The following is a 26,274-nucleotide window of genomic DNA, read 5'->3' as shown; positions in this document are numbered from 1 at the left end:
CCCCCCCCCCCCGCAGATGGCTGGGATTAGAAATTGAGGCTTACAGGGGCGCCTGGGTGGCTCAGTCGGTTGAGCATCCGACTTCAGCTCAGGTCATGATCTCACAGTTCATGGGTTTTGAGCCCCACATCGGGCTCTGTGCTGACAGCTCAGAGCCTGGAGCCTGCATCAGATTCTGTGTCTCCCTCTCTCTTTGCCCCTCTCCTGCTCATGCTCTGTCTCTCTCTCAAAAATAAACAGAAAGAAAGAAAGAAAGAAAGAAAGAAAGAAAGGAAGGAAGGAAGGAAGGAAGGAAGGAAGGAAGGAAGGAAGGAAGAAAGAAATCGAGGCTTCCCTCACAGGCTGGGGTCACCCCTCCTTTCCCTGCCCACCAGATGCTCTAGAGCGTATTCATACTGGGCTCTGGGCTGCGCTGCAGGTCAGTGAGTAGATTCATCTTGCTCTTTATACTTCGCTAAGGCTAAAATCACAGAGGATAGATGTTCTCTGAGCTCATCAACAGATGACAGGGAAGCTAGCCCAGGTGCAGACACAGGAGAACTGAGAAAGCAAAACTAAAATAAAACCCTTGCTACAGACAACAGAAACAGCAGAGGCAGGACGGTTGGAATCCAGAAATGACGAAGTGGGTCACTTTTCTGATGAGCTCCCGTTCCCATCACCCCGCCAAAGCCTTGCTGCATTCCTGCCCAGGGCCAGGATCTCCTCGGCCTCTCTTGCCCCTGCCCAGCGCCCCAGGGCACCACTGGCCTCTGGCAGTCGGTAGAGCTTCATGGTACGCTGCATGGTCATATTTCTGCTCAGGTGGGAGAACTTCACTTCAATCAGCTTCCGAGGGTTTAGGGACCGATGCCAGTACCTGTAGGGACACAAATGTCCTGTCCTCAGAGGATTCTGGCAAGTCCCAAGGAGGGCGATGGCATGGAGCTCTCCAGATGGCCAGCAGGTGGCGTGAGAGACCCGTCAAGGCCCTATAAGCGCCAGTGGCGGCGCTGGGCTCGCCAACATCCCACCAGTAAGAAGAGCAGATCTGCCACAGCTCTTCCCGGATTTCCTATTTGTCTTTCCTGATTTCAAAAGCCACTTCTCTGTTACAGCAGTTGTCTGGGAAGAGCAACCGTCACTTGTGGAATGAAGTCCATGGAAAACCTTCTAGGTCTCGGAATGTTTATCCTCCTCCTCCCTCCTCTACTGCCTTCGCCTGCTGTTTCTCTTCTGAATTTGAGGCAGAGACTGTCCCTGGCTCACACGGGGATCCGACATGTCTCTTTGGCCCACATAATATTCAGAACAAAATTGAGCCAACCACCGAACACCTCTGGACATTTACCATCAAAATCCAGATTTGGGCTGGTCCTTAAAAGCTAAAGCAAATCCCCAGCAGACTGCCCTCCCTTTTCCAAAAGGCAGGAATCAGTGGGAGCTGAGAATGGCTAAGCCCTCTGGACAGGGCACCCGCTCTCCTGTCTGTGCCTACAACCTCCCCCTTCACTCTTCTGTGCTCCCTACCTGGCTTCCGTGGGCGCCCACCTGCCACCTTATCAGACAGGAGACATGCTCTGGGGCGGGCACCAACTTAGCGCCAGCGCTGCGAGTCTGAAGCACGAGCTCCTCAGCTGGAGTGGGCACGCCTGGACTTCGAGCACCCTGTAAGAGATCTTTACCTGCAGGTGCCAACAGGCTTTGGTAATACCACGCCGGCAGTGTAAACAGCTTGGAAGATGCCCTCCAGGTGAACTCGCCGGGTTATCTCCCGGATCAGGACCGGAGCCACCCTCTTGGAGCGCAGCTTCTTGTGGACACACAGGAAGTTGATCTCCACCATCTTCTTCTCTCTGGAGAGAAAGGGAGAACTCCCAGTGACCAGGCTTTTAATGGGGAAGATACTCCCTCAAGCTCCTGGAGCCACCGTGTAGGGAGGGGGGCCTTCAGCTCAGGCACGCGTCCTGCCACCACCTGCACCCGACAGCTGGCACGTGGAGTCCCTCGACCCCACCGCTGCTCTGCTGCACCAGGCAAGGAACCCACTCCCTTCAACCAGACCGCGCTTTCCATGGGAGGTGGGGCTCAAGCAAACCCCTTTATCTGAAGGAACCACCAGGATCTACCTCATGGATCCCCAATAGCAGGATGCCCACCTTTAGCTGGCAGGGCACCTCAGAGTAAGTCAAGGGCTATCCTGGAATTTCAAGGGTTCTGACTCCCACTAGAATCCGAGGCCTGTAAGCCCAGAAGACTGCAGCAGATAGTTCTGATGTTTCCAGGGAAAATGTGAAGAGCAGAGCTCGGAGGTCCCGTGAGGGTTTGGATGTTGAGTCACACTGGCTCCGGCCTGTTTCTGAAGCTGTTCAAGTGCACCACCACGTGACGGGTGCAAGCACAAACACTGAGTCCCTGTGCAGGTAGCACGCTGGTCCTCAGGGTGGACCCCGTTCAGCCCAGGGCACAAATGAGAGAACCAGCAACAACTCAGAGCAAAAGACATGGTTCCTATGATGAATTTCTATCCCCAGGACCTGAGTTCCCTCCCTTCAAGGGATCTTCACCCTTCCTTTTGTGGAAGGTACGTGTATCTTTTCTTCCCTCGCTCCCAGACCAAGCAGGATGGTGGGGATGTGGGGCGTAGGGGGTGGTGCTGGTGCTTACGTGTCATAGATGTGGATGTTTGCTGGGATGGCACTGATGAACCCAACCAGTTTCCGACTTGAGACCACTCGAACCCCGCAGTGCCACTGGGGGAGCCAGCCAGGCGGCCGGAGAGCCCTAGAAGAGAGACAGAGGCCATGGTGCTGCTGACCAGTGGGCTGGGCAGGCTGCTTGGGCTCCATAGCTGAGTCTGTTCTAAGCTCCTGCTACACCTCCCTGGGGGTTACCAGCTAAATTCTCCATAGGGCCAAGCCCTCCGGGACACACATGGGATTGAGCCAGAGCCCCTTCCTGCAGCTCAGCCCATTTGGCTTACTTACCCACCCAATCCAAGCTGTCACACTAAGGACTTCGCACCCGATCCAATTTCTTTGTGCTCACTCACCATGACAGCTTACGCTGGAGGACGGGCCTCACTGGCTCAGACTCCAGTGGGTCCTGTGGTTGGGAGCAGATCACAGAGAACCCAGAGCTCTGGTCTCCACCTGTCCCCCGGACACCATCACCCCCTCTTTCTGCCTGCCCAGTCTTCCCTTTTCAGGCAGTCATCCCTCTCCATTTCAGCCTCAGGCCTCTACATTCCTGGACACTAAACATGGCCCCAGGAGGCTGGATGGCTCAGCCAGGCAAGGCCATTTTCATATAACCGGGCATGCTCAGCAACTGGATAGAAAAGGACTTTTCTTTCTTTTGAAATCTCAGTAGGTCTCGTCCCTCCTTCCCCTCTTACACAAAGTCACCACACAACACACCAATCTCTTCTGGGTACTGATGCCACAAAGGCCTCCCTCACCCAGTCATTCTACCTTAAATAAGGTTTTGATTCTTAGCTCCACTGAAAGCAACCCTCTCTCCTTCAGATGTGGGGATTCAAAATAGACACACTAGCTTGCGTCTAAAGGCTGGTTCTTAGCAAGGATGAGAAAGTGGGCCTGGTGCGGTGGCCCTGCCCCACGCCCACCCGAGCCAGGAAGCCCTCACAGCTCACCACAGCAGAAAGTCCGGGGAGTAGTCGAACCGGAACATATTGTCATCATCCTCCACGTAGTTCTCATTCAGGAGGCCATAGAGTTCTTTCAGCTGCAGAGAGACGAGGGGCAGCCTCAGAACCACTCTGCCCGACATCCTGGGGCTCAAAGCTTTTCGGAGGGACAAGGTAAACTATCAAAAACAATGTTTCATCTCATAAACCCTTTTCACTCCAGGCATGGCACGGACTCTTTTGGAACAAGCACCCCAGCTGTACTAGGAAACTGAGCCACGGAGAAGTAGAGCGGCTGTGACCCAAGTACACAGAGGGGCAGGGCAAGAATGTCAATGTCAGCCAACTAACCAGCCACGGCGTCGTTACAACAGGGAACAGATGAAAAGATGAACGAGACAAATGAACACATGGCAGTAGGGTATTACTCTAGGGAGCTACAGAGCTTAACTCTCCACCTGCCCGAGAAGGCAAGGGCTATTTAATGGGGCATCTCAGGCAGGCCCCAGAGGTAAAAGACAGGGGACCGGGGTGGGAGAGGGGTGTGTCTGCTCCGACCTGCTTTGATTGGCTCTCAACAGAGTCCTTGAGAAAGTCTTGAGTAGTAGCTGTCTCCGTATGACAGCAGGGCTCACTCAAAGTGGCACTCAATCCACAATGAGGGCTGCCCAGGCCTACTCACCACACCGCGGTCCCCCAGGTCCAAGGCATCCCAGGTGAAGCCCTGGGGCAGGGTGTAGGGCTCCTGGCGGATGTTGTCTTTGTCAGGCTCCACGGGGCCATGGGTGTTCACCACTTCTCCTGGAAGAAGAGCGCAGAGCCTCACCCTCTGTCTCCCGGGGGGAGGCAAGCGGGGGCTCAGCTTAGACATCGACCGCAGCAAATTCCTCCTGTCCCCAGGAGCCCTCCATCTGAAGAACACTCTGTGCTTGGCAACTGCAGACCACCTTTCCAGCTACCCTTCGTCCCCAACTGAGAGCCAACTCGTGGCAAAGCTTCAGAATAATCACTAAGATCCAAGGTGCTTGGTTTTTTGGAAATTCTTTTAAATCTCCCTTCGGTTACTAAATGACAAACATTTATCTTGACTAATTTGGCTTCCTGCCTCCCGGCTGGTGTAAAAACAACTCTCATGGTCCTGGCTCAGGCCCATCAACCTGGATGGATTTATAAGGAGTTGCAACAAGGCTGCTTTTGTGTCAACAGCAACAATACACCGGGCCCACTGCTGAACCAGATGATGGCATCGAGGCGCCAGGCTCAATCTTGGCCCTGACAGCCTTGGCTTTCAGCAACATGGGCCAGTTAACTGCTGCCGCCAACTTGGCCCCTCAGTGTTTACAGAGTCCTGCGAGTATCTTTAGGCTCAATCACTGAATCCACACAACGCTGCCAGGAAGTTACCCTTGACATGACATCCCCACCCTAGACGGACACCCCTCCTCTGTGGAGTGTGTGGGGAGCGCTTGGGGGTGTCAGACGAAACAGCCCTGATACCCGCACACAGCCCAAATGGACTCATGTGAGACACGTGAACAAATCGACCACTTAATTTTGGCCCTTGGAATTATTTAGTGTCTACAATTCATAGCTCATTCATACTCACAACTGGAAGAAGGCAACGTTTAATGTGTTTTGAAAACTGAGCCTTCAAAAGGGACCCACACTGCTTGCTCCCAGCATCAGGCTCTGTACACACTAGGCACTCAATTTGGGCTTTTCCTGACTTTCAGACCCCTGGCCCAAACATGTCATTCTAATGTGTAACAGGCAGCTGCAGACCCTCCCCAGTCATGGACCCATGGGGCAGGGATAGCGGAAACGGCCAGCTCAGGCTATGAGCTGAGGACAACACTGTTTGGGACTGACCATCTAACTTTCTCTCACTCAACACATTTCGTGAACAACACCCTGCTTCGGATGTCACGCACTGGGATATAGCAGGAAAAAGACAAGGTCCCTGTTCCCACGAGATGTCCCATCTTCTGGTGAATATTTCATCAACAAGTCATTACCAACATGCTAAGAGTCACAAACTGGAAAGCGCAAGCAACAGCGAGGACACATAGCAAGGAAGCGTCCAGCTACCTCCTATTTACATCAGGCTCCCCAGTAGGTTTGCTTGGGAAAGAGGTTATATTTTTCTTCCCTAGTTTAGAAACTGGCCTTCTGATTTATTCATAAAGTGGCCCTTGTGAATTAATTGAATATAAGTCAATCTAATTCTAATTCACCACCATGCAAAATTTTGGGAGGCTACAAAGTTGAGGGCTAGACCCTTGGAAAGTACTAAGATGTCTACGCTAGTCTTGTTGAGGTGCTGGTTGATGTTCCCGGCCTTCTATTGAATTTATACCCTTTCCAAAATACATTTAACTCCAGAAACTTTATTTATTTGCGGGAGAGCGCAAATTGGGGACAGGGGCAGAGGGAGAGAGAGAATCCCAAGCAGGCTTCACGCCCAGCACAGAGCCCAATGTGGGACCCTGGGATCATGACCTGAGATCATGATCTTGAGAGTTGGGACACTCAACCAACTGAGCGATCCAGGCGCCCCTAACTTCAGAATCTTTTTATTTTTTTCTAAATGATTTCCATGGACAAGATAGTGGTGGTCTTCCCCACTGTACTACAATAATCTCAAGGCTAAATCTTTTCAGGGGTACCTGGGTGACTTAGTCGGTTAAGCATCGATTTTTTTTTTTAATGTTTATTTATTTTGAGAGAGAGAGAAAAAGAAAGAGAATGAATGAGCATGCCCGTGCAAGAAGGGGAGAGGCAGAGAGAGGGAGAAAGAACCCTAAGCAGGCTCCCCGTGCTGTCAGCACAGAGCCCGATGGAGGGCTAGAACTCAAGAACCGTGAGATCATGGGGCACCTGGGTGGCTCGGTTGAGCATCCAACTCCTGATTTGAGCTCAGGTCATGATCTCATGGGTTTCATGGGCTCCAACCCCACATCGGGCTCTGTGCTGACTCTACAAAGCCTGCTTGGGATATCCGTCCTCTCTCTCTCTCTCTCTCTCTCTCTCTCCATCCCTCCACAGCTCAAGCTCTGTCTCTCTCAAAATAAATTAAAAACAAAACAAAAAACAAAAAACTTTGAAATAAGTTAAAAAAAAAAAAAAAAAAAAGAACCATGAGATCAAGACCTGAACCAAATTCAAGAGTCAGATGCTTAACCAAATGAACCACTCAGGCACCCCAAGTGTCTGACTCTTGATCTTGGGTCATGAGTTCAAGCCCCACACTGAGCTCCATACTGAGTGTGGAGCTTACTTAAAAAAAAAATAGGGGCACTTGGATGGCTTACTCGGGTAAGCATCCGACTTGGGCTCAGGTCACACGAACTCACGGCTTGTGAGTTTAAGCCCTGTGTCAGACTCTGTGCTGATGGCACAGAGCCTGTAGCCCGCTTCAGATTAGGTCTCCCTCTCTCTCTTTTGACCCTCCCCTGCTCACGCTCTCTCTCTCGCTCTCTCCCAAAAATAAACATTAAAAAAAAAAAAAAGGCTAAATCTTTTCACTTATGCTGGTTACTAGGCACTCTAAGCAACAAGCATTTCCATTCACTCCTTCATCACATGTTCATGGAGTCCTAGAATGTGCTAGTTCTGGGGTGGGAGCTGATGAATACAACAGCATAGGTCCTCATCATCACGGGCACCTGCCACCCAGCAAGATGAGGGCCCCCAACAATGACAAACCAGTTCTCCCAGGTTGCCTCAAGGCTGTTTGATATCTTGGAGACATAGCTGACAAAGCAGAGTTACAGGAAATACTCAGAAAGCTTCACAGTCTAGGGTGCCAACGAAGCGCAGAAGTGGCCAGAGCCTCCTGCAATGTTCTCCTGCCAGCCTAGCTTCAAGGCTTCCACCTGCAGGGAGTGACCTATCCTCCAGCTTCTCAGGGCTCTTGAGTGCCTCCTGCTGCGTCGGTGTGGAAGGCTACCTCAGAGCATGCTGGGAGTGCAGCCAATGATCTCTAGACCATCCAAACCAAGTAGCCAACTGAGGATGCTGGAAACTTTAAAAAAGAAAACCCTGGATTTTCAGAGGGTTTCTTTCTGTACCCTTTCCCCACAACGTTCTGTCTTCCAACATCAAAGATTCAAAACCACACAATGCAGCAACCATGAAGGACTCGGAAACAAAGAATGTGAGATCTGGGAGACTTTATCTTATTTTTTTTTTTAATTTTTTTTTACATTTATTTATTTTTGATAGAGACAGGGCACAAGTGGGGGAGGGGCAGAGAGAATGAGACACAGAATCTGAAGCAGGCTCCAGGCTCTGAGCTGTCAGCACAGAGCCGACGTAGGGCTTAAACTCACAAACCATGAGATCATGACCTGAGCTGAAGTCAGACGCTTAACCGACTGAGCCACCCAGGCGTGCAGAGACTTTATCTTATTTTTAAATGTTTACTCATTTTTGAGAGAGAGAGAGAGAGAGCTCGTGTGTGAGTGGGACAGGAAGAGACAGGGGGACAGAGGATCCCAAGAGGGTTCTGAGCTTACAGCAGAGAGCCCGACACGGGGCTCGAACCCACAAACTGCAAGATCGTGACCCAAGCAAAGTTGGACGCTTAACTGAGCCACCCAGGCACCCCCAAATTTGGGAGACTTTTAACCAAACGAATAGGGCATGGATGAAGGTAAGAGTGGGGAGGTTTCTCTCTCGGAGCCCAGAGAAACTACGTACAAGTCCAAGTCCTCCCTTGGGTAGCTACTTATAAAAACTAAGTAGAGCATGAGAATCTTGATCTCGGGGTTGTGACTTCTAGCCCCACGTTGGGTGTAAAGGTTACTTAAAAATAAAATCTTTAAGGAGCATCTGGGTGGCTCAGTCAGTTAAGCGTCCAACTTTGTTTTAGGTCACGATCTCATGGTTCGTGAGTTCCAGCCCCATGTCGGGCTCTGTGCTGACAGCTCAGAGCCTGGAGCCTGCTTCAGAGTCTGTGTTTCTCTCTCTCTCTGCCCCTCCCCTGCTCGCACACTCTCTCTCTCTCAAAAGAATAAACATTAAAAATACATTTTTTAATAAATAAAATCTTAAAACACATTAAATACATAAAAAAAATTAAAACTAACCTAAGAGTGACGAGATTCCAATCCACGGAGATGAGGGGGAAAAGAGAGGGTTCCACATGCCTCTACTACAGTGGGAAAGTGGGGACTTTGAAAAAGTAGAAGGACATGATCTGAAAAGTTTATTTGGGAACAGAGTTATGCTTGTATTTGGGAACACAGAACGGTCACACAGCCCAAAACATGCTATTTAGAAGGCCCTTTGTGGTGAACTTAGGATGGCTGTAAACTTCTCAAGAATTCCAGGTCTCTTCAGTGGAATACAACCTAATCTTACCTCTCCCAACAAGGTGGGGAGTAAACAGTACACTTGATAGGCATGATCACTGGCCCCACCTCAGGGGAAAAAATTCACAGCAAGAAGCTGTAAGTCGCACTACCCTCAGGATACTTGGAAGAACTAGGCTGACATGTCAGCCACACGACCGACCGAAGCCTGTAATGTGGTGCTTTCTGCCAGGCTAACTCACTAAAACAAAGGAATCCTTCATTTGGGCCTGACCGTGGACCTGAAAGGCAGACTGGTCAGGTGCTCAGGGCACCGGCCCTTCCCCAGCACCCCACACTGTAGATGGCCCAGAAGGCACACCCAGAAGAAATACAGCTGACCTCGCTCCACCTTCCTGAAAGCGTCAGAAAGCTCTCAGGAGCAAATGTGTGGCTTTCTTGTGAACTTTCTGACAACCCATGGAGCACTCTCTATATTTACAGGAGGAGAAACTGAGGCAAACAACACAGTGTAACAGGACTAATGAGGAACAGAAGTCCATGGATCTCAATTTACCTCTTTACTGGGTTCCATGTCTATGAAGAATGAAGCTAAGTTACCCATTTGCAAATTCCTAACGAAGAGTAAAACCAGACCAAAACCCCCAAGCCCCATCTGAAAACTGGGCCAGGATGCCTGGCAGCCACCACAAAATGCTGTCGTGCATCTCACTCAGAAGCGGAGTGTGCTGCTGTCTGCATTCTTCCTGCTCCTTGGTGGGGAGTAGTCCCTGGGACCGGTTCCTAGTAATGTCCTAGTAACAGCATTGCTGTGATCCAAAGCCTTCTTGGAGGGCTTAGCCAGTGGGCCTGGGGCCTGGCTGACCTGGGCAGCCTGACAAACAAGCAGGTGGGTCGGGACAGGGTTCTAGAATAATGCCCACTGCCGATTCACCGCTCCTCACCATCCAGGCAGTGTTTTTGCTTTCCACCCCCTGAGGGGCACACCTCAGCTTGCTTCTGGATTACGATTACACTGTCCAAGAACTGCATCTGCTCTAGAGTAGTTTCTGAAACTTCCAAAGTGGACATAAATCCCCTGCAAGTTCGAACTCCACAGGTCTGGGGTGAGGCCTCAGAGTCTGCATGTCTACAAGCTTTTAAGCAATGCCCACTCTGCTGGCCTGAGGATCACACTTTGAGTAGCACCTCCCCGTGTCGCATACTTCCCACCTCTGGAATAGATAACCCCCGTTACCCATTCCAGCTGCCCCTTTCCCCTCTCCCCTCTCCAGTCTCTGGCGCTACCCTGCCCCTGCCCCCTCCTCCAGACCAAACATCCTGGAGGCGATCAGTACATGCACAACCTGAAGGCCACTTACATTTGGTATCTGAACCCATGTTTTTTCAACATACTTACTTTCTCAGTCACAGAGAAAATAGAAATCGGGCCCAGAATTGTGACGTAACCACTCCAGAAACTTTTTGTCAACAGCAGCATCTGAAGTTAGCCATCAACGTTAGCTGTGGCTTGGTCTCAGCAGGAATCTCTAACTCGCCTGTTATGTCATCTCTTTACATTTTCTGCCTGTCCCACCCCTTTCAGAGTTCAGTATAGCTGTTTTAAAGAGTGCCAACCAAACCTGCACAGGGTATTTCCAGGGGTTGAACAATTGTGGTTAAGCAAATGTCAAAATTACCTGCAGTTGGTAAGCGTGCACTGGCTGACAAAGGGAAGAGGCTGGGGACTCAGCCCAACCCAGGATGAGACATCTGCCCAGATAAACAAGACAGCCCCTCTGTAAAACTCTTTGTAGGAAGACAGACCCATAGGCACACATCTCCACTGACCGTGTGCCAATATACTGTTTTTCTTTGTGACTTACAGTAGATGACGATGGACTAAAAGAATCAGTATTTGTTCTCAACATGAACTCCTGTGAAATAGTAAGGTCCCTGAACATTAGTCTTTTCCATTCTTTTTTTTTTTTTTAAGTAGGCTCCAAACCAGGGATGCCTGGTTAAGTGCCTGTTAAGCGTCTGACTTCAGCTCAGGTCATGATCTCATGGTTTGTGAGTTCGAGCCCTGAGTCAGGCTCTCTGCTGTCAGCGCAGACCCTTCTTCAGATCCTCTGTCCCCTCCTTCCCCCTCTGGCCCTCCCCTGCTTGTGCTTGCTCTCTCAAAAATAAATAAACATTAAAAAAAAAAAAAAAAAAAAAGGTAGGCTCCACACCCAGTGTGGAGCCCAACTTGGGGCTTGAACTCACGAATGACCCTAAGATCAAGACCTGAGCTAAAATCAAGAGTAGGATGCTTAACCGAATAAGCCAGCCAGGCACCCCTAGTCATTTCTATACTACATTTTAAAGACCACCTTCTAAAAATAACCACGAAGGAAGTCCAGGACTCTACTGTCCTCCCTCACAGATTCAGCAAGGCATCCTAAGCACGGCTAAGATACATCCCTCGCCCTCACCAGGGGAAGAAAGCACATACATACCCAGTTTGGGGACAGGCTGCGTGTCCCAGAACTGGTAGCTTCGCTTGCTAGCCTCCTCCATGGTTTTGGCAGGTCCCTGACCCACTGAAAACAGTTCAATGGCTTTCTGTATTTCCTGGATCCTCTCTGCTGGCAAAGAGTTCATCTGGACAAGACAAAGTTGGGGAGAGAAAAGGCCCATTATGTTAACAAGCACTTTTGATTAATCACTAATTCAGTAGTTAAGGGGTGCAACTCAAGGAAGGGGCGTGGTTCCTCCATCCCAATCCCAGAGGTCAGGTGTCATACGACAACTGGGAAAAGAGTGATTGGCGATGGGCTATTTGAAAGGTGGGTGCTTCCCACTGGGTTTCTCCTTCTTGGTCTCATGATGTCTGATGGCAAAAGGAATACGTGCTCAGTGTCAAATTTCAGACAATGCAGAAATGTGTAAAACATACAGAAAGTAAAAAACCAACAAACCCACCCCTTAAATATAATCTTTGTCATCAACAGTCTTAATTTAGGAGGTAGGGTGAAAAGAGGCAAATATAATTTCAGGCTTTTTTGCATGCAAGCTCCAAACACACACACACACACACACACACACACACACACACACACACACACTTTTCAAAAACTAGAACTGGATCATATGGTATTATTCTACAAGCTGTTCTTTAAACACTATATCTTAGAGACCCTTCCATGTGGACACACAGACCTGCTTATTCTAACAACTGAGTCCACTTTGTGCCTGGACCATACATAGTATATTCAGTGAGTCTCTCACCGATGGGCATTTCTGTGGTTTTGTTCTTCAGCTTTACACACAATGCTGTAATGAACCTTCTTGTACATCTATTTTTGTTCACTGGGATACATATTTCTGTAGGAGGAAGCCTAAGAAAAAGGCGTGCTGGGTCAAAGGATATGCACATTTGAAATTATATATCATCAACTTGCTCTCTAAAAACAGAGTATCAACTAAGAGCGCAATGAACAGTGTGTTCATTTAACTAATATCAATTAATAACCAAGTGAGCACGTTTCTCCTTACCCTCATCATAAGATTTGCCAAATCTTAAAACTCTACCAATCTAGGAGAAAAAAAAATATTACTTTAATTTTCTTTCATTCATTGTGAATTTAACCATCTTTTCATACACTGATGGAACAGTTTTAATTTTGTAAACAGCCTGCTCATTTCATTAGTTTAAACTGGTTCATGTATTACAAATATTTTTCCAGCCTGTTGTTTATCTTTTTAACTTTTACAGAAAAGTTTTAAATTTGTCAATTTTTCTCTTATGGTTTCTGGGTCTTATGTCAGGCTTACGATTGTATAAAAATACTCATAATTTCTTCTGATATTTTTACTTTACCGTTTTATTTTCCCATCTAGATAGAGGACAGGGAGAACATAAACGAACATGTTTACAGTGCATCTTTCCTGGAGACAGGACTACGAGTGATTTTCATTTTCTCCGTCTTATTGTTTTTCCTAGATTCTTCACTGCTACCTGCTCTAGCATGCAGGTGCTGTGTAAATGGTGTTTTGTTAAATATTTCTAATTTCAAAGTGAATCACTTTGATACATGCTCGAGCTCAAATCCCCCTGGAGTCTTCTAAATGCCCACCCCCAGACAAACAATGAAACAAAAGTCTCTAAAGCCAAATCACGGGCTTGGGCTAGAATCCCTGACCCAGAGACGTGGCTGAGCCACTGCTCTCATCTTAAAAACGAGGAAGACCCCCACCTCCCTAGTAGGGATGTTGAAGGTTTGGGGTTAATTTAAATGAAGCACCGGGCGAGAACCTGGCCAACACGGTGGTCAATAACGGTGGGGTGTGGTTTTTTTTTTTCATAGTGGATTTGATATTGAGAATGGTAAAAAATTACTTGAAGCCATTTCTCAATTACGTAGGAGATTCAAGATGGAGCGTGACATTCGTGGCACAAAACACAGTGGGTATACTGGAGAGAGACTGGATTCCTTGTGAGGGTTAGACACTGTTTTGGAGGCAATTCGTAGAGAGGAATTATATGTTTAAGCTTCTCCTGGGGTCTACTCAGAAGGGGGCAGCACTTCACCTGAAATAAAAGGTGCTGGTGTTGTGTTGTGTTGTGTTTTGTAATGCTGTTCTTTTAAGAAACCAACCAATCCCTCCCCATACTTCTGAATTTCAGGTCAGTGTGTCAGTCTTAGGTTTGTAAGGTCTAGGCCAGTGGTTCTCAACTGTGGGACTCACAGGTTCCGTTACAATGACCATGGCGCTAAGAGAATGCTTGCAATATATAAAGGTTGGCCTTCAAAAGAACAGGCCTTTTCTTCTCCCACTGGCGAGGACTTGAGACAGAAAAGACTGAGAACCACTGCTCGAGGAGGCAGGGGCCGTTCTGACAGAAGTGCTCTATGGCACCTAGCACAGCACCACATGCAGCTATCTGTACCTGTACATACTGAGGGGGCAACATGCCTGGGGGTCAGTGTCTAACCTGCTGCATCTTTTAAGGTACGGACAGAAGTTTCATCACCTAGGTCTAGGGCAGCAGAGGGCAGCAGCGGGGTCCAACTCCTTGATCCTGAAGTAATGCCAGTGGAGACTGTCAATCTGAATTGTTCCTATACATTCACCCCCAAACTCTTTAGTCTGAAAAAGCAACTCTCTCAGTCACAAGAAAACAGAGCCTCCTTGTTACCTTCACAGGCTGATCCTGGGCTGAATCTGTCTCATTGCCTTTCTCTTTCTTCTTTTTTTGTTTCTTTTTCTTCTTTTTGGCTCCAGTGTCATTGGCTGGACTCAAACCACTGTAAGACAAAGTAAATACTGATGCAGGGTTTTTTAAAAATCATCTGTTTTGAGCCACACTGACAAAGAGCTTTCTGTGGAGCCAGACCTTCCTTAATCAGGCCTGTTGGCTTCAGAAGCAGACCAGAGAATCCAGGTCCCAAAGGGGCATTTGGAGGACACCAGCGGACACAGCTCTCCTCACTCCCACCAGCTCTGGGGGTGGTGGGAGTGGGGCCTGCGCAAGAAACGTCCTATTTGTTTGGAAGGAACTTTTCAATTCTTGTTTCTATTTTATGTGTGTTTTTTCTCCAGATTGCCAGGGTGCTGGCTCCAGAGGCGAATGAATTGTTAGCAGGGCATTCATACCACCAATACTTCCTTAGAGCCCTGAATTTAAAATGATGACAGCCCATAGCAGTCTTTTTGGAAAGCTTCCTCACCCCCACTCCCACCCTCCCACTGCAATTGGTCTAGTGAGCTTCCCCAGCTGGATCTAAAGCTCAAGGCGGTGCTGGAAAGGGAGGAAGGAACGAGGAAAAAGGCAGTTTTGCGTTGCTACGATCTGTGTCCAAGCCAGGAAGACAATCGCGAGAACTGCCTACATCAAGCCTGCAGGACACAGGACGACGATCAGCTGGTTCAGGCTGCGTGATTACCCAGAACTGGCAAAACCCAGTACTGGGGATCCGGGGAAAACAACAATGAAGCACCCAGCCACTCCTGCCACAAAGAGATTACATGAAACATGCCTGTGAGCCTACTAAAGGCGACTTCCTTGTGCTGTTTCCCTCTGCGTGACACACCCAACGAATGCAGCAAAAACAGTCTCTTAGCCAAATTTAACCGTCTCCTACAGCCTTTTAACATTGTTTTCTATCAATATCTTCACTGACACACAAATCATGTACTATACTGGGCTTCTTTGACATTTTCCATTCATTTGCTCCTTAATATTTTGTCCCAATTCTTTTTGATTTCTGGGTTTCCTTTATTTTATCTTTGTAATGGGTTTCCTTTATTTTATCTTTGTATTGGGTTTCCTTTATTTTATGGGTGAATTTTAAGGCTCGCTTTGCATCTAGCTTTGCTCATTATGGTTGTACAGTTGACCCTCGAACGACATAGGGGTTAGGGGTGCCAATCTCCCACACAGTCAAAAATCTGCATGCAACTTTCAATTCCCCAAAGTCTTAACTACTAATAGCCTACTGTTGATGAGAAGCCTTACTGATAACATAAAGTCAATTAACACAGATTTTGTAGTTATGTGTATTATACACTGTATTCTTAAAATAAAGTAAGCTAAAAAGAAAGAAAATATTGTCAAGGAAATCCTAAGGAAAACACATGGATAGTGCTGTACCGTTACAAGTTTGCGGACCCATTGGTTCAAACCCGTGCTGTGCATGGGTCACCTATGGCTGGCGTCTGCCATGTCTAAACTGATTTTGGCATTGTCAGCCTGGGAGCGATGCCTAAGGCAACTCTACCATCTTCGTTGGAACTCTTCCATTAAAAACTCAAAATGAGCAGTCCCACCCGAGACTACACTGAGCCCTAATCTGCAGGATCAGCTAAGCGCAGGGGGTTTGCTTTATATTCTAGATAATCAATTTTCAAAGAATTAAAATAGCATAAAATGTTTTCCATGCCATCATGGCAAATTCCATCTAAGCTTTATTTTGTAATTCAGAAAGTCTTCCTGGTCTTAAATGCCTTGGGGTGATTATGAATATTAATTTTCCTCTCACAGCAAGTGGTACTGTAGAGGGAGAAGGCAACCTACAGCCACGTGCTGCCATTTCCTGTTGGAGATGTAGGAGCACTGGCGTCTAGACTTCATGACCTTATATGTGGACAAAAGTTACCTCCAGCCTTTCCTGGATCTCCCTGACTTCATAATCTTTCTACATCATCCTAAACTCTGTTCAGCTGTGGGACTTACCTCTGTGAAAAGGGTTTCCATGCTAGAAAGTGTGTCCTTCCCATGCTAGAAAGCCTACAGTGACAGCAGCCTCTTATCCTGGAATGTATCAAGCCCAACTTTTCAGGCCCAGAGCCTTCAGTTCCCAACTAGCTCATTCACTCTCACCTTGCCCTGCTCTGTGATAACTGCCTACACCCATGTGCCAGGCCTCTCAATGCCCCTGACATAGGGAGACTACGGAGTCAGGTCTACCAAAGGCTGGAGGTTACTTTAGTCCAAGGGTAAGGTCATGAAGTCAATATGCAAGTGCAACTCCTAGGTATTATCTTTTTTTTTTTAATTTTGTTTTAAGTTTATTTATTTTGAGAGAGACAGAGAGAGCGTGAGCAGAGGAGGGGCAGAGGCAGAGAGAGAGAGAGAGAATATCCCAAGCAGGCTCTGCAGGGTCAGCACAGAGCCTGACGTGGGGCTCGAACTCACAAAACTGTGAGATCATGACCTGAGCCGAAACCAAGAGCAGAGGCTTAACCAACTGAACCACCCAGGCACCCCTCTAGGTATTATCTTAATGAGACACAGAATGCATAACATGAAATAAAGACCAATAAAATTCAGAGCGGGGATAAGGTGAACTCCTTAAAACCAGATGCTCAGCAAAACCCTCAAGGCCATGGCAAAGAACATTAACCAGGAAGTCATTTATGGCCTAAAGAAAAAATTTTCCACTTAATAATTCAATGATGTTATCATATACAGGCCTATTCGCAGCCTATAACAACTTTAAGTGGTTTTTAAATTCCAGACATACTCTCACTTCATTCTCAAGATTATATAAAGCATTATGAGGTTTAAAAGCTGGTTGATTTAGGAAACAAAGCAGTATCCCACTGTTGATACAATTTGTAAGTCCTCATTCATTTCAGCTTATGGAATGAGTTCCCTAGTTCCTGTCTATGAATTACCATAAAAAATATTTTTTCAAAAGTTCTGTGGATAAAAAAGGTCACGGTGAAGAAGTGCTGTGTATTAACCAACTTACTAAACACAGTTCCACGTAAGGAAAATAGAAGAGATTACTTCCTCCGACTTTAGAAATCTTTACAAGAATGCAAAATCACTTAAAAACTATCTATCTTCCTGCTTTTGCTCTGCTATTCAGTGCAGACACTTCTGTGTAACCATTGCCTCACGGACCCCATTTTTGTGGAAGGATCTTAGACTGAGCACTTGTTCTGTTTTATGCATCACCAACATACATGTCTGACAAACTCTAAGACTCAAACTACAACCAGAAAGCAAACTTCATTTCCCTTGTACTGCCTTGAATTTGCACATGTACCTACTGAGCAACAATCCTGTTTCAACTTGTACGTCAAGCATACAGACAGATGAAGAACAAAGGGAAGTTAAAAGCGAGAAGAGTCATTTTCACTGAGCTGCCAGGTACCGAGCTATATCCATGAGAACACATTATGAGCTCACCATGGTCTTACAGTCAACAACCCAGACAGGATGACAATGGACTCAGAGAAGAGATTTCCAAAGAAATCCAAAGGGTTTCCAAAGGGTTAGTTTTCAAGCTGATTATAGCAATTTTAACTATTCATAAGAAACCAAGCTCAGAGGCCTTGTAAGTCTTCAAGAAGTGTCCTAAGAAGCCAATACCATTTCAGAGAATAGCTTCAATGTGGATTTGGGGAGAACCAAATCAGAGGACCCCACTGAAGCAGGCTAGTCCTTCTCTAAGAATTCAGCATCATTTAAAAAGGGACCTGACGGCCATACCCAGTTGCTAGGCATCCCAGGACATCTAGGGATTCTGCAAATTGCAACAAATCTCAGAGAGCTCTCTAAACCTGCCAGTCACCTTAACGCACTCCAAACAGATGGGCCAGAACCACAGAATACAAAAATCAAAGTCCAACTTTGGCTTATTTGGTTCCAAAATAATGAGGAAAAAGTCAGTGAAATTTGCCTTCCTGGGGGAAGGGGGTCCCTACAATGGAAACGGACATAAGAGTTCACATAAAAATTTTAAAGTTTACATTCTAAAGTTGATAAGCTCCAGACCAACCCTAGTGAATATGGGATGAATTAGCAGAATTAGCCAGCAATCAAAAAATTAAAGGGGCGCCTGCGTGGCTCCATCAGTTGAGCATCAGACTTCGGCTCAAGTCATGATCTCACAGTTGATAAGTTCAAGCCCCAGGTCAGGCTCTGTACTGACAACTAGGAGCCTGGAGCCTCCTTCGGATTCTGTGTCTCCCACTCTCTGCACCCCCGCCCCTGCTCATGCTCTGTCTCCCAAAAATAAATAAATGTTAAAAAAAATTATTTTTCAAATGTCATTAAAAAGCATTTTTTTAATGGGGTGCCTGCGTGGTTCAGTTGATTACGCGTCTAACTCTTGATTTTGGCTCAGGTCATGATCTTACAGTTTGTGGGACTGAGCCCCACATCAGGCTCTGGGCTGACAGCACGGGAGCCTGCTTGGGATTCTCCCTCTCCCTCTCTCTCTCTCACTCTGTCCCTCCCCTGCTCGTCTCTCTCACTCCCTCTCAAAATAAATAAATAACCTTAAAATACATATCTTTTTAATTTAAGTAGGCGCTGTGCCCAACACGGGGGCTCAAACTCATGACCCCAGATCAAGAGTTGCATGCTCTACCGACTGAACCAGCCAGGCACTCCAAGAAATGTCATTTTTTAATGAAGGCCAAGATATTCTCAGTTCAAACACAGAAACCCTATGGATGCTCTGGTATAAAGTCAGAGCTCAGGAAGGGAATAGAGAATGAGCCTTAGTGCTGATTTCTAGAAACAGAATGCAGTGCCAGGATGTATGAGTGGGTGGGAGGGAGGGGCAGGCTGACAAATGAGCAGCAGGAGTACAGAACTTCCAGATAATGCCACAAGCAGGAACGGTTCACAATGCAGGCCCCTTCTCCATCCTGGGTGGCAGGAGTGACAACATCCACTCAAAATCCACACAAAGTGGGTGACAAAATCCACTCAAAGGTGTGTGGCAGGAGGGAACAGAAAGCTGTTCTTGTGGGTGACTGCAAGCTCAGCCACCAGGGATGGAAGAAATCTCAGGGCCACCAGGCTTAACTTGCTGTTTACAGGAGAGGAAACCAAGGCCCAGAGACATGAGACAAACTGGTCATCAAGTAACCAACTGGTACCCAGGGACGAGCCACCAATCTTGAAAGACTCGGACCATTCCTTCCCAAACACTAGAGTCTTGTTTCTATGGGAACTTATGTGAGACTCCTCCAAAGCCAAAAGAACACCATTTCATCACCCAGGGCCTTAAAACAAATTTCTGTGGATCAGAGGAGCACGTATTAAAGGCAAGGAGGAAACTGAGCCCTGCTTTATTTAGAAAGCCTCCTCTGATATCTAAGATTATGATCTCCCAAACAACTTAATACTCTACATATAATGTGTTGCTCCCTACCTTCCCAATAAGATTAAGAATTTCCTGAGCAAGGGATATCTTATACAGCTGCTTCCTACAGCACCTCCAGTCGTGCTGAGTGCAGTTAACAGTTCAACAAATGATGTGCTTGACTGCTGCTTTCCAGCATAACAGACTAAAATAAAACCCTGAAAAGCTAGAGCCCAAAAGAGGGTCAGCAAAACATCTCCAGTAACGTTTCCATAGAACAGCTGTGTTAATATTCTATGAAAGGAGCAGAGACGCTGTGCTCTTTTGAGCCACTGGTTGAGATTTTAAACAATCGACTTTCTTATTAAATTATCAACTTCCTTATTTGTCATCGTCTCCCTCTTTCAGATTTGTCCTATTCCTAGGAAAGTTAAAACAAGAAAGTGCCAGTGAAACTGTTTCAAATGGTTCCAAGGTCTTAAGCACAGACCATGGGTTTAGTTTTTACCAGGAGAGCAAAGAAAAAAAGAGTTCAGAAAATAAAATTCACAACTTTTCGTCACTTACTTTCTACCCCTAAAAACTGGAAGTTAATTCTTTGGGCCAAAATTCAAAATTTCCACAGAAACCTATTAAATAAACCCTAGCCTCTAGTTTGATTCTACTTTTGGATCTCAGGAAATCCTTCCGCAAATCAATTTACTTACGAGGTGTGATATGTTCACCAGTAATCCTGTTGGTACTCAAAAGGCCCACGAGGTGAATGAAGTGGCATACGAGGGCACCCGAGAAGAAACCACACGGCATGACTCACTATCAAATGCCCATCCTCTGCACTGCTGTGGCTGCAGGCAACACCCCAAACCCTGCAGAGTCCCACCAATCAGTTATTTATATAGAGAACTGCCTGTGAATCCTAGATGATGGGAAAAGTTGAAACACTTTAGCACTGCCATCAAGGTACTCCAGGAGGCCTGTGAAAAGAACAGCAGGTTGTACGAAGAGATTACAAAAATTGCTTGCACTGCCATCCTCGGCCCTTCCCGGGACAGTTAGCCAGAATTTTAAGGGTGAACGAGCCAGTTCCTGTCATGGAGGTTAACTGGTTTCTTTAGGGGTCACGAAAGCTCTGAAATACTAAGCTGTTTAGAACAGGATTGAGAGAGAAGTGTAAATTCCACATCCTCTGGGTTGCTTTGGTGAGCCAGACTGTAACCTGGCAACTCCAAGGTCGAATCAAATGCTGTTCAGAGATCACTTTCAGTAATTTTTTTTTTAATGTTTATTTATTTTTGAGACAGAGAGAGACAAAGCACGAATGGGGGAGGGTCAGAGAGAGAGGGAGACACAGAATCTGAAACAGGCTCCAGGCTCCAGCTGTCAGCACAGAGCCCGACGCGGGGCTTGAACTCACAGACCATGAGATCATGACCTGAGCCGAAGTCGGACGCTTAACCGACTGAGCCACCCAGGCGCCCCACTTTCAGTAATTTTCTGAGCAATGACTCAATGCTGGCAGAAACTTCACCCACTAGAATGGCCTCTGCAAGAGATACTCATCCATTAAGAAGAGTTTAAAGGGGCCGGCCATCTCCATCACCAACAGGATCCTTAGCCTGGGAAAGTCCACGGGTTGCTGAATGGACCCAAAGACAGGACTCACACTGCCGCAGAGTCAGGACGCAGAAACCAAGGCGGTGGGGGAAAGAAATCCAGCAAGTTCAGAATGGATCCTCCAGGGGTGTCAAAGGAAGCAGAGAAGCAAATCTCAAGCGCCACTACAAAAGCTAAATCAGTGTTTGTAAGTAAAGTCTGTTATGACATAATCCATGGAGAGGGCTTAGTGCAGTGACCAGCGTCCACAGATAACATTTATCAAACACTTAGCAGCAGTGAAACCCCCTCAGCTGTCTCTCAAAGTCAGCAGCAGCAGAAAAAATTTTCAACCAAGAACTGACCCTGGCGAAGAATTTTATTAGTTGGCTTCTTTTTTGTTGTTGCCATTGCGGCTGCTCTCACTAGAGAACATCATGTTTTGTGTTGCCTTAAATGCAACAATCCCAACAGCACCTTCCTTGAGGAATCAGAAGAGGCGCCTGCAGGGTAGAGATTTCCGACAAGGTTACAGAGAAGAAGTGAAGGAGGTCCTCCTAAAGTTATTACATCTATGGCCCCCAAATCTATGGAGTCTGCAGGCGAAGGATTAACTGCAGATTTGGTAAAGCTGGGAAATTTCAGAGTGAGCACATGAGTTAAACAATGTGAAAAATCAGCAAAACTGGTCCGCCACCAGCAGCAGTCTCCCTGAAATAGGCTCTCATTTACTTTTCATTTCTTCTGCTTTCCAGTCTCTTCTCTTTGAAGCAGCCCTTGATTAGTTTCTTTTTTAATTGCCACTTAATTGGGAAATAAAATTAGAACACTTATTTGATATCAGTGATGAGGTTTCTCTTTTCATTTCTGCTTTGATCTAGTTTTGAAAAACCAAAAGCTGAAGGGAGAAATTACGAAAAAGGGACCTAAAAGACTTCTTGTTTCCAAGAGCTAGATGCAGCTACAGGCCATCAAATAAATATGGAAAGAACCACTCTCGGAGAATCTGAAGAATAAAACAAAAGCAAGAGAGGCTGGCTTTATGGTGTTTCCTTGCAAAAAGCCCTCTGTTTTCTCTTAAGTTTCTTCGTAAGGGATAACAGCTCAGGACCAGTGAGGGAAACTTACAAGAACTCATCTCAACCTGTCCCCATGGAGAAAGAAAGCTGGACAAGGAAAGAGACATCCCTTATCAAAGGGACAACTTACCAGCATTTCAGAGGTATCAATGACACTGCAAAGTAAATCCTAAAAGAATCCTAGGAACAAAATATCAAAGTCCTTTCCTGTTCCACTCATCCAAATAAACTTTACTTGTTTGTTAACCCAAAACTAAAATCTAATGCTAGCTGATAAGGTTTATCCTTTAATAACAATTCTTGGAAAGCCTTTCACTAAAAACAAACAAGCAAATTAAATCATACAGATGAACTGTCAACTGCAGGGGGGATACAGCATTAAGATTATCTTTAGTCTGACTCTTCTCTCAATTGCTCAGGGTAACTTATGTCAGGTAAGTAACTGGGGAGGAAATGCTGCCTGCCTTTGTCGAGTAGATTTTTTAAAACATAGCTGATAGAAAAACTGCAGATACATATAGATATATACGTATACCTTGCACGAAGGCATGTGAACACACATTTGTGTTTCAATGCATATGTGAAATTAATACTCATCAAATGTTTATTTATAAATTATGGAAAAAACACATAATAAGAAAAGTGAAGAACTAAGTTTATATACAAAGGGACACAAGATACTAGCATGTCTGTATTTCCTATTATTCCAGTGCCTGAACGTAGCTTATTTCATTACTGTAAAGTACCGTGAGCCCTTTCTAAAAGGAAGGCCTAAGAAAATGATTAAACTATCATTAACTTTTATTGCATATTGTATTTAAGACTCATTAGCATCGAAAGGTGTTCCCCTTCAATTTTTACATCACTTTTGAAAGCATTTTAAGTGATATTAAGTAAAGACAAGAAAAATTTCAAGAAGCCAAAACAAAAAACAAAACAAAACAGTGGAAACTTTCCAGGGCAAATGAGAGGATCCCTGATTTCTGTAAGCAGTTCACAGAAAACTGTCGTTAAGGCTTACAGTGAGATTGATTTGGGGAAAGAAAGTGTGTAGTAAGAAAAATCTGACACTCTTCCCCTCAGAGAGGAGAAATTCCACTAACATTGAGCCATGATTTTAACATTTGCCATTTGTTCATTCAGCAAATACTCACTAATGCCCATTAAGTGCCAGGCATCTCAAGGATATGGTCCCTGTACTCAGGCACCTTACAGTCAGGTGAGGCAGGGACTAGACATATGTTATTTAACTGCTGTTATAAAAGCTACAAGGGGCGCCTGGGTGGCGCAGTCGGTTAAGCGTCCGACTTCAGCCAGGTCACGATCTCGCGGTCCATGAGTTCGAGCCCCGCGTCGGGCTCTGGGCTGATGGCTCAGAGCCTGGAGCCTGTTTCCGATTCTGTGTCTCCCTCTCTCTCTGCCCCTCCCCCGTTCATGCTCTGTCTCTCTCTGTCCCAAAAATAAATAAACGTTGAAAAAAAAAATTAAAAAAAAAATTAAAAAAAAAATAAAAGCTACAAAAAAAAAAAAAAAAACCACCACGTACACAACAACAACAGGGTATGGGATGGGATAAGAGCACAAGCTGGGGGAAGGAGGACGGAGAAGATACGAAGAAAGAACACGAGGGAGGGGCAAGGCTGCGTTCTGGATGTTATCTCATTTAATCCCTACAACTGGAGGTTAAGTAACTTTCCCAAGGTTACAGGTCAAGTGTCAGAACCAGGCTTAGAACCCAGGTATGAATAACCCCAAAATCCATGCTTTTCCCACTGTGCCACACTGCTTCTTCCCAAAATCATTTCCTCTGACAATTAATAAGAAAATATGGACTCCTCAGATTCAAGACCTCAGATCTGACCTTAGATTCCAAGTGTCAGAAGTAGGCTGTCCTCCAAGCTAGGTCCTCTGTTTTTCACCTGCCACCTCCAAACTCATTTACACAAACCTCTAGATTTGGGATGCTAATAAATTTGTTCACCCAGACCATATATGCACGTGCAACAACAATAACAACAAAACACCGTCAAAGTTCCTTTTTAAGGTTACCTCTTTGTTGTACTATAAATAAAACAGAACTTTCTGTCAAACAGTTTTGCAAAGTGATTCACAGATCATAGAACTAAACCAATTAGAGAGCTAGAGATGTTGGTCAGGGCAACAGTTTAGCAGAGAAAAATAAAAGCGACTACACACACAGCAAAGAAAAAGCCATACTTTCCCTTCTGAAATGACTTTTGAATTCAAGAACTCTCATCTATGATTAGGATTTCTACTCACGAGGGCTGCACTTTCCCTCCTTCCTGTTCCTATTTCCTCTTTAAAAGCTTTCTTTTTTAGGAATCTCAAGTTTCAAGGCTTTTGTTACATTATTATCTGTTGTGAGTTATAGCAAAAGAACACACTCTTATAAAACCAGATCTAACAAACTTTCTTTTTTTCTACATTCTTCTTGTGATTTTTAATCCTGGTCAAAAAACATAAAAGCTAGATCTTTTTAACCCCAGGATTCATCACAAGCAAACTGTAAACTACCTAAATAATCCTTTGTTCTTCCATCTCTACAAGGCAATAGTTTTTTTTTTTTTTAAGTTTATCCAAAGATTGCAACCTTCTACTACCTACAGGACGACTGCTAATACTGCAAATGACATCATGGCTATGAAAATGGGACTACCATACACACATACACACACACACACTAAATCAGACCACCACAGACTCACCCAAAATTACACATAACTTTCCACTAAAAAACATACATGTAAATGTAGACAGGCAGGGACAGAGTGAACTTCAGCACCAGCCACTGTAACAATATGAAGAAAGAAGGATGACAGGGTGTGGCTCATAAGAACAAAACCTGATTTGGAAATAGAACTCAACATTGAAATGCCTGATGAATTTCTTCTGCCCAAGTAACAAATAGTTACTAGCAGGCAAAACTGTAAAGTACAGGAGATGCAGTATTAAACCCACTTCCAAGCCCCCCGACCAAGATACATCACTCAATTTCTTGAAGCTCTGAGGCTATTTCACAAAGTTAACAGTGCAAAGATCCAGTATCTAATTATATATTGTTCAGGAAACTTATGGATTATTTGGAACAACAGGCACCGAATACATCAAAACATTATCATACAGTAATTACACGTAGGGTTTTATAAGGTAAGTTTGTATTTTGAGTTTCTCCTGTAGTGATATTTTACAACATAATTATGGTTTGTACAGCCTGATTTATTTCCTCATTGAAGGTGAACTGCAGCGAAATGTTTTATTATTCGTTTATTGCTAATCACGTTGTTCACACACCTCTATAAGTAACGTTCCTTTGAACTGTTCTGTTACATTGACCCGTGTTGTGCATTGAAACCATCGTCCAACATGCTCTTTTCCCTGAATGCAGGTGAAGCACACGAGTGGAACATTACACAGAAGAACTTTTATATAATAAAAGTACTGAATGTCTCCGGCCCTTAATATACTGAGCACCCACCCTGGTAAATGACAAAGACAGCAACCAATCGCCAGGCAGGACCCCAACGTCTCAGCCAATAAGAATATGGGGGTGGGGTTACACTAAGCTCCCGGTGACTTCCCCGCACCCCAGAGACCCAGGTTGTGGGAGACTGGACGGGAATTGGACTCCGAGGATATCGTTACCCCCGGCTGTAGCTGTTGTCCTCCTCGTTCTCGCAGTCGCTGCAGTGCTCATGGCCGTTTCCGTTCCCTTCCATCATCTGCGGCAGCGGAGGTGCCGGCGGCTTCACTGCTGTCTCACTCTCGTCCGCCATCTTGAGTTGCGAGAGCCGGCCTCCGCGCCTCACTACATGGGGGGTTCCTATTGGACGAGAGGAACTTGCGGTATATTCTGGGTTTTGTAGTTTTTGGGGTGAAGAGACGTAACTGAGAACAGCTCATTCCCTTAGAAACCGGAACAAGCTGGACTACAATACCCAGAAATCATGAAGGGAGGCTGTCCTGGGTGGGGGGCCAGCACTATCCGGAAGTGCTGGGCGTTCAGCCGCGCTTTGAGGAAAGAAAGGCTCCAAGGTTGGCTGGGCCGACACTCTGCGACGGGGCGG

The 26,274-nt window shown here is 46.0% G+C and overlaps 1 protein-coding gene across 1 annotated transcript in view; it reads right to left on the bottom strand.

The window, feature by feature from the left end:
• NMT1 (N-myristoyltransferase 1) overlaps nt 1-26,027 on the bottom strand; it is a 31,307-nt gene extending 5,280 nt beyond the window's left edge. Inside the window, exons 1-8 of the mRNA XM_040497830.1 lie at nt 25,853-26,027; nt 14,108-14,216; nt 11,424-11,568; nt 4,311-4,429; nt 3,635-3,726; nt 2,647-2,763; nt 1,665-1,835; nt 751-859 (exon numbers count right to left, since the gene is read on the bottom strand). Of these exons, the coding sequence (XP_040353764.1) occupies nt 751-859; nt 1,665-1,835; nt 2,647-2,763; nt 3,635-3,726; nt 4,311-4,429; nt 11,424-11,568; nt 14,108-14,216; nt 25,853-25,983 (993 nt within the window). The 5' untranslated portion in view covers nt 25,984-26,027. The remainder of the gene's footprint in view (nt 1-750; nt 860-1,664; nt 1,836-2,646; nt 2,764-3,634; nt 3,727-4,310; nt 4,430-11,423; nt 11,569-14,107; nt 14,217-25,852) is intronic.
• Between the last annotated feature and the right edge of the window lie 247 nt (nt 26,028-26,274).

The sequence above is a fragment of the Herpailurus yagouaroundi genome, unplaced genomic scaffold, assembly GCF_014898765.1.
Source record: "Herpailurus yagouaroundi ecotype Mexico unplaced genomic scaffold, PumYag 189, whole genome shotgun sequence".
NCBI classification, from domain to species: domain Eukaryota; kingdom Metazoa; phylum Chordata; class Mammalia; order Carnivora; family Felidae; genus Herpailurus; species Herpailurus yagouaroundi.
Note: the sequence above shows the minus strand (reverse complement) of the source record. Positions and strands in the feature narration are given on the sequence as shown.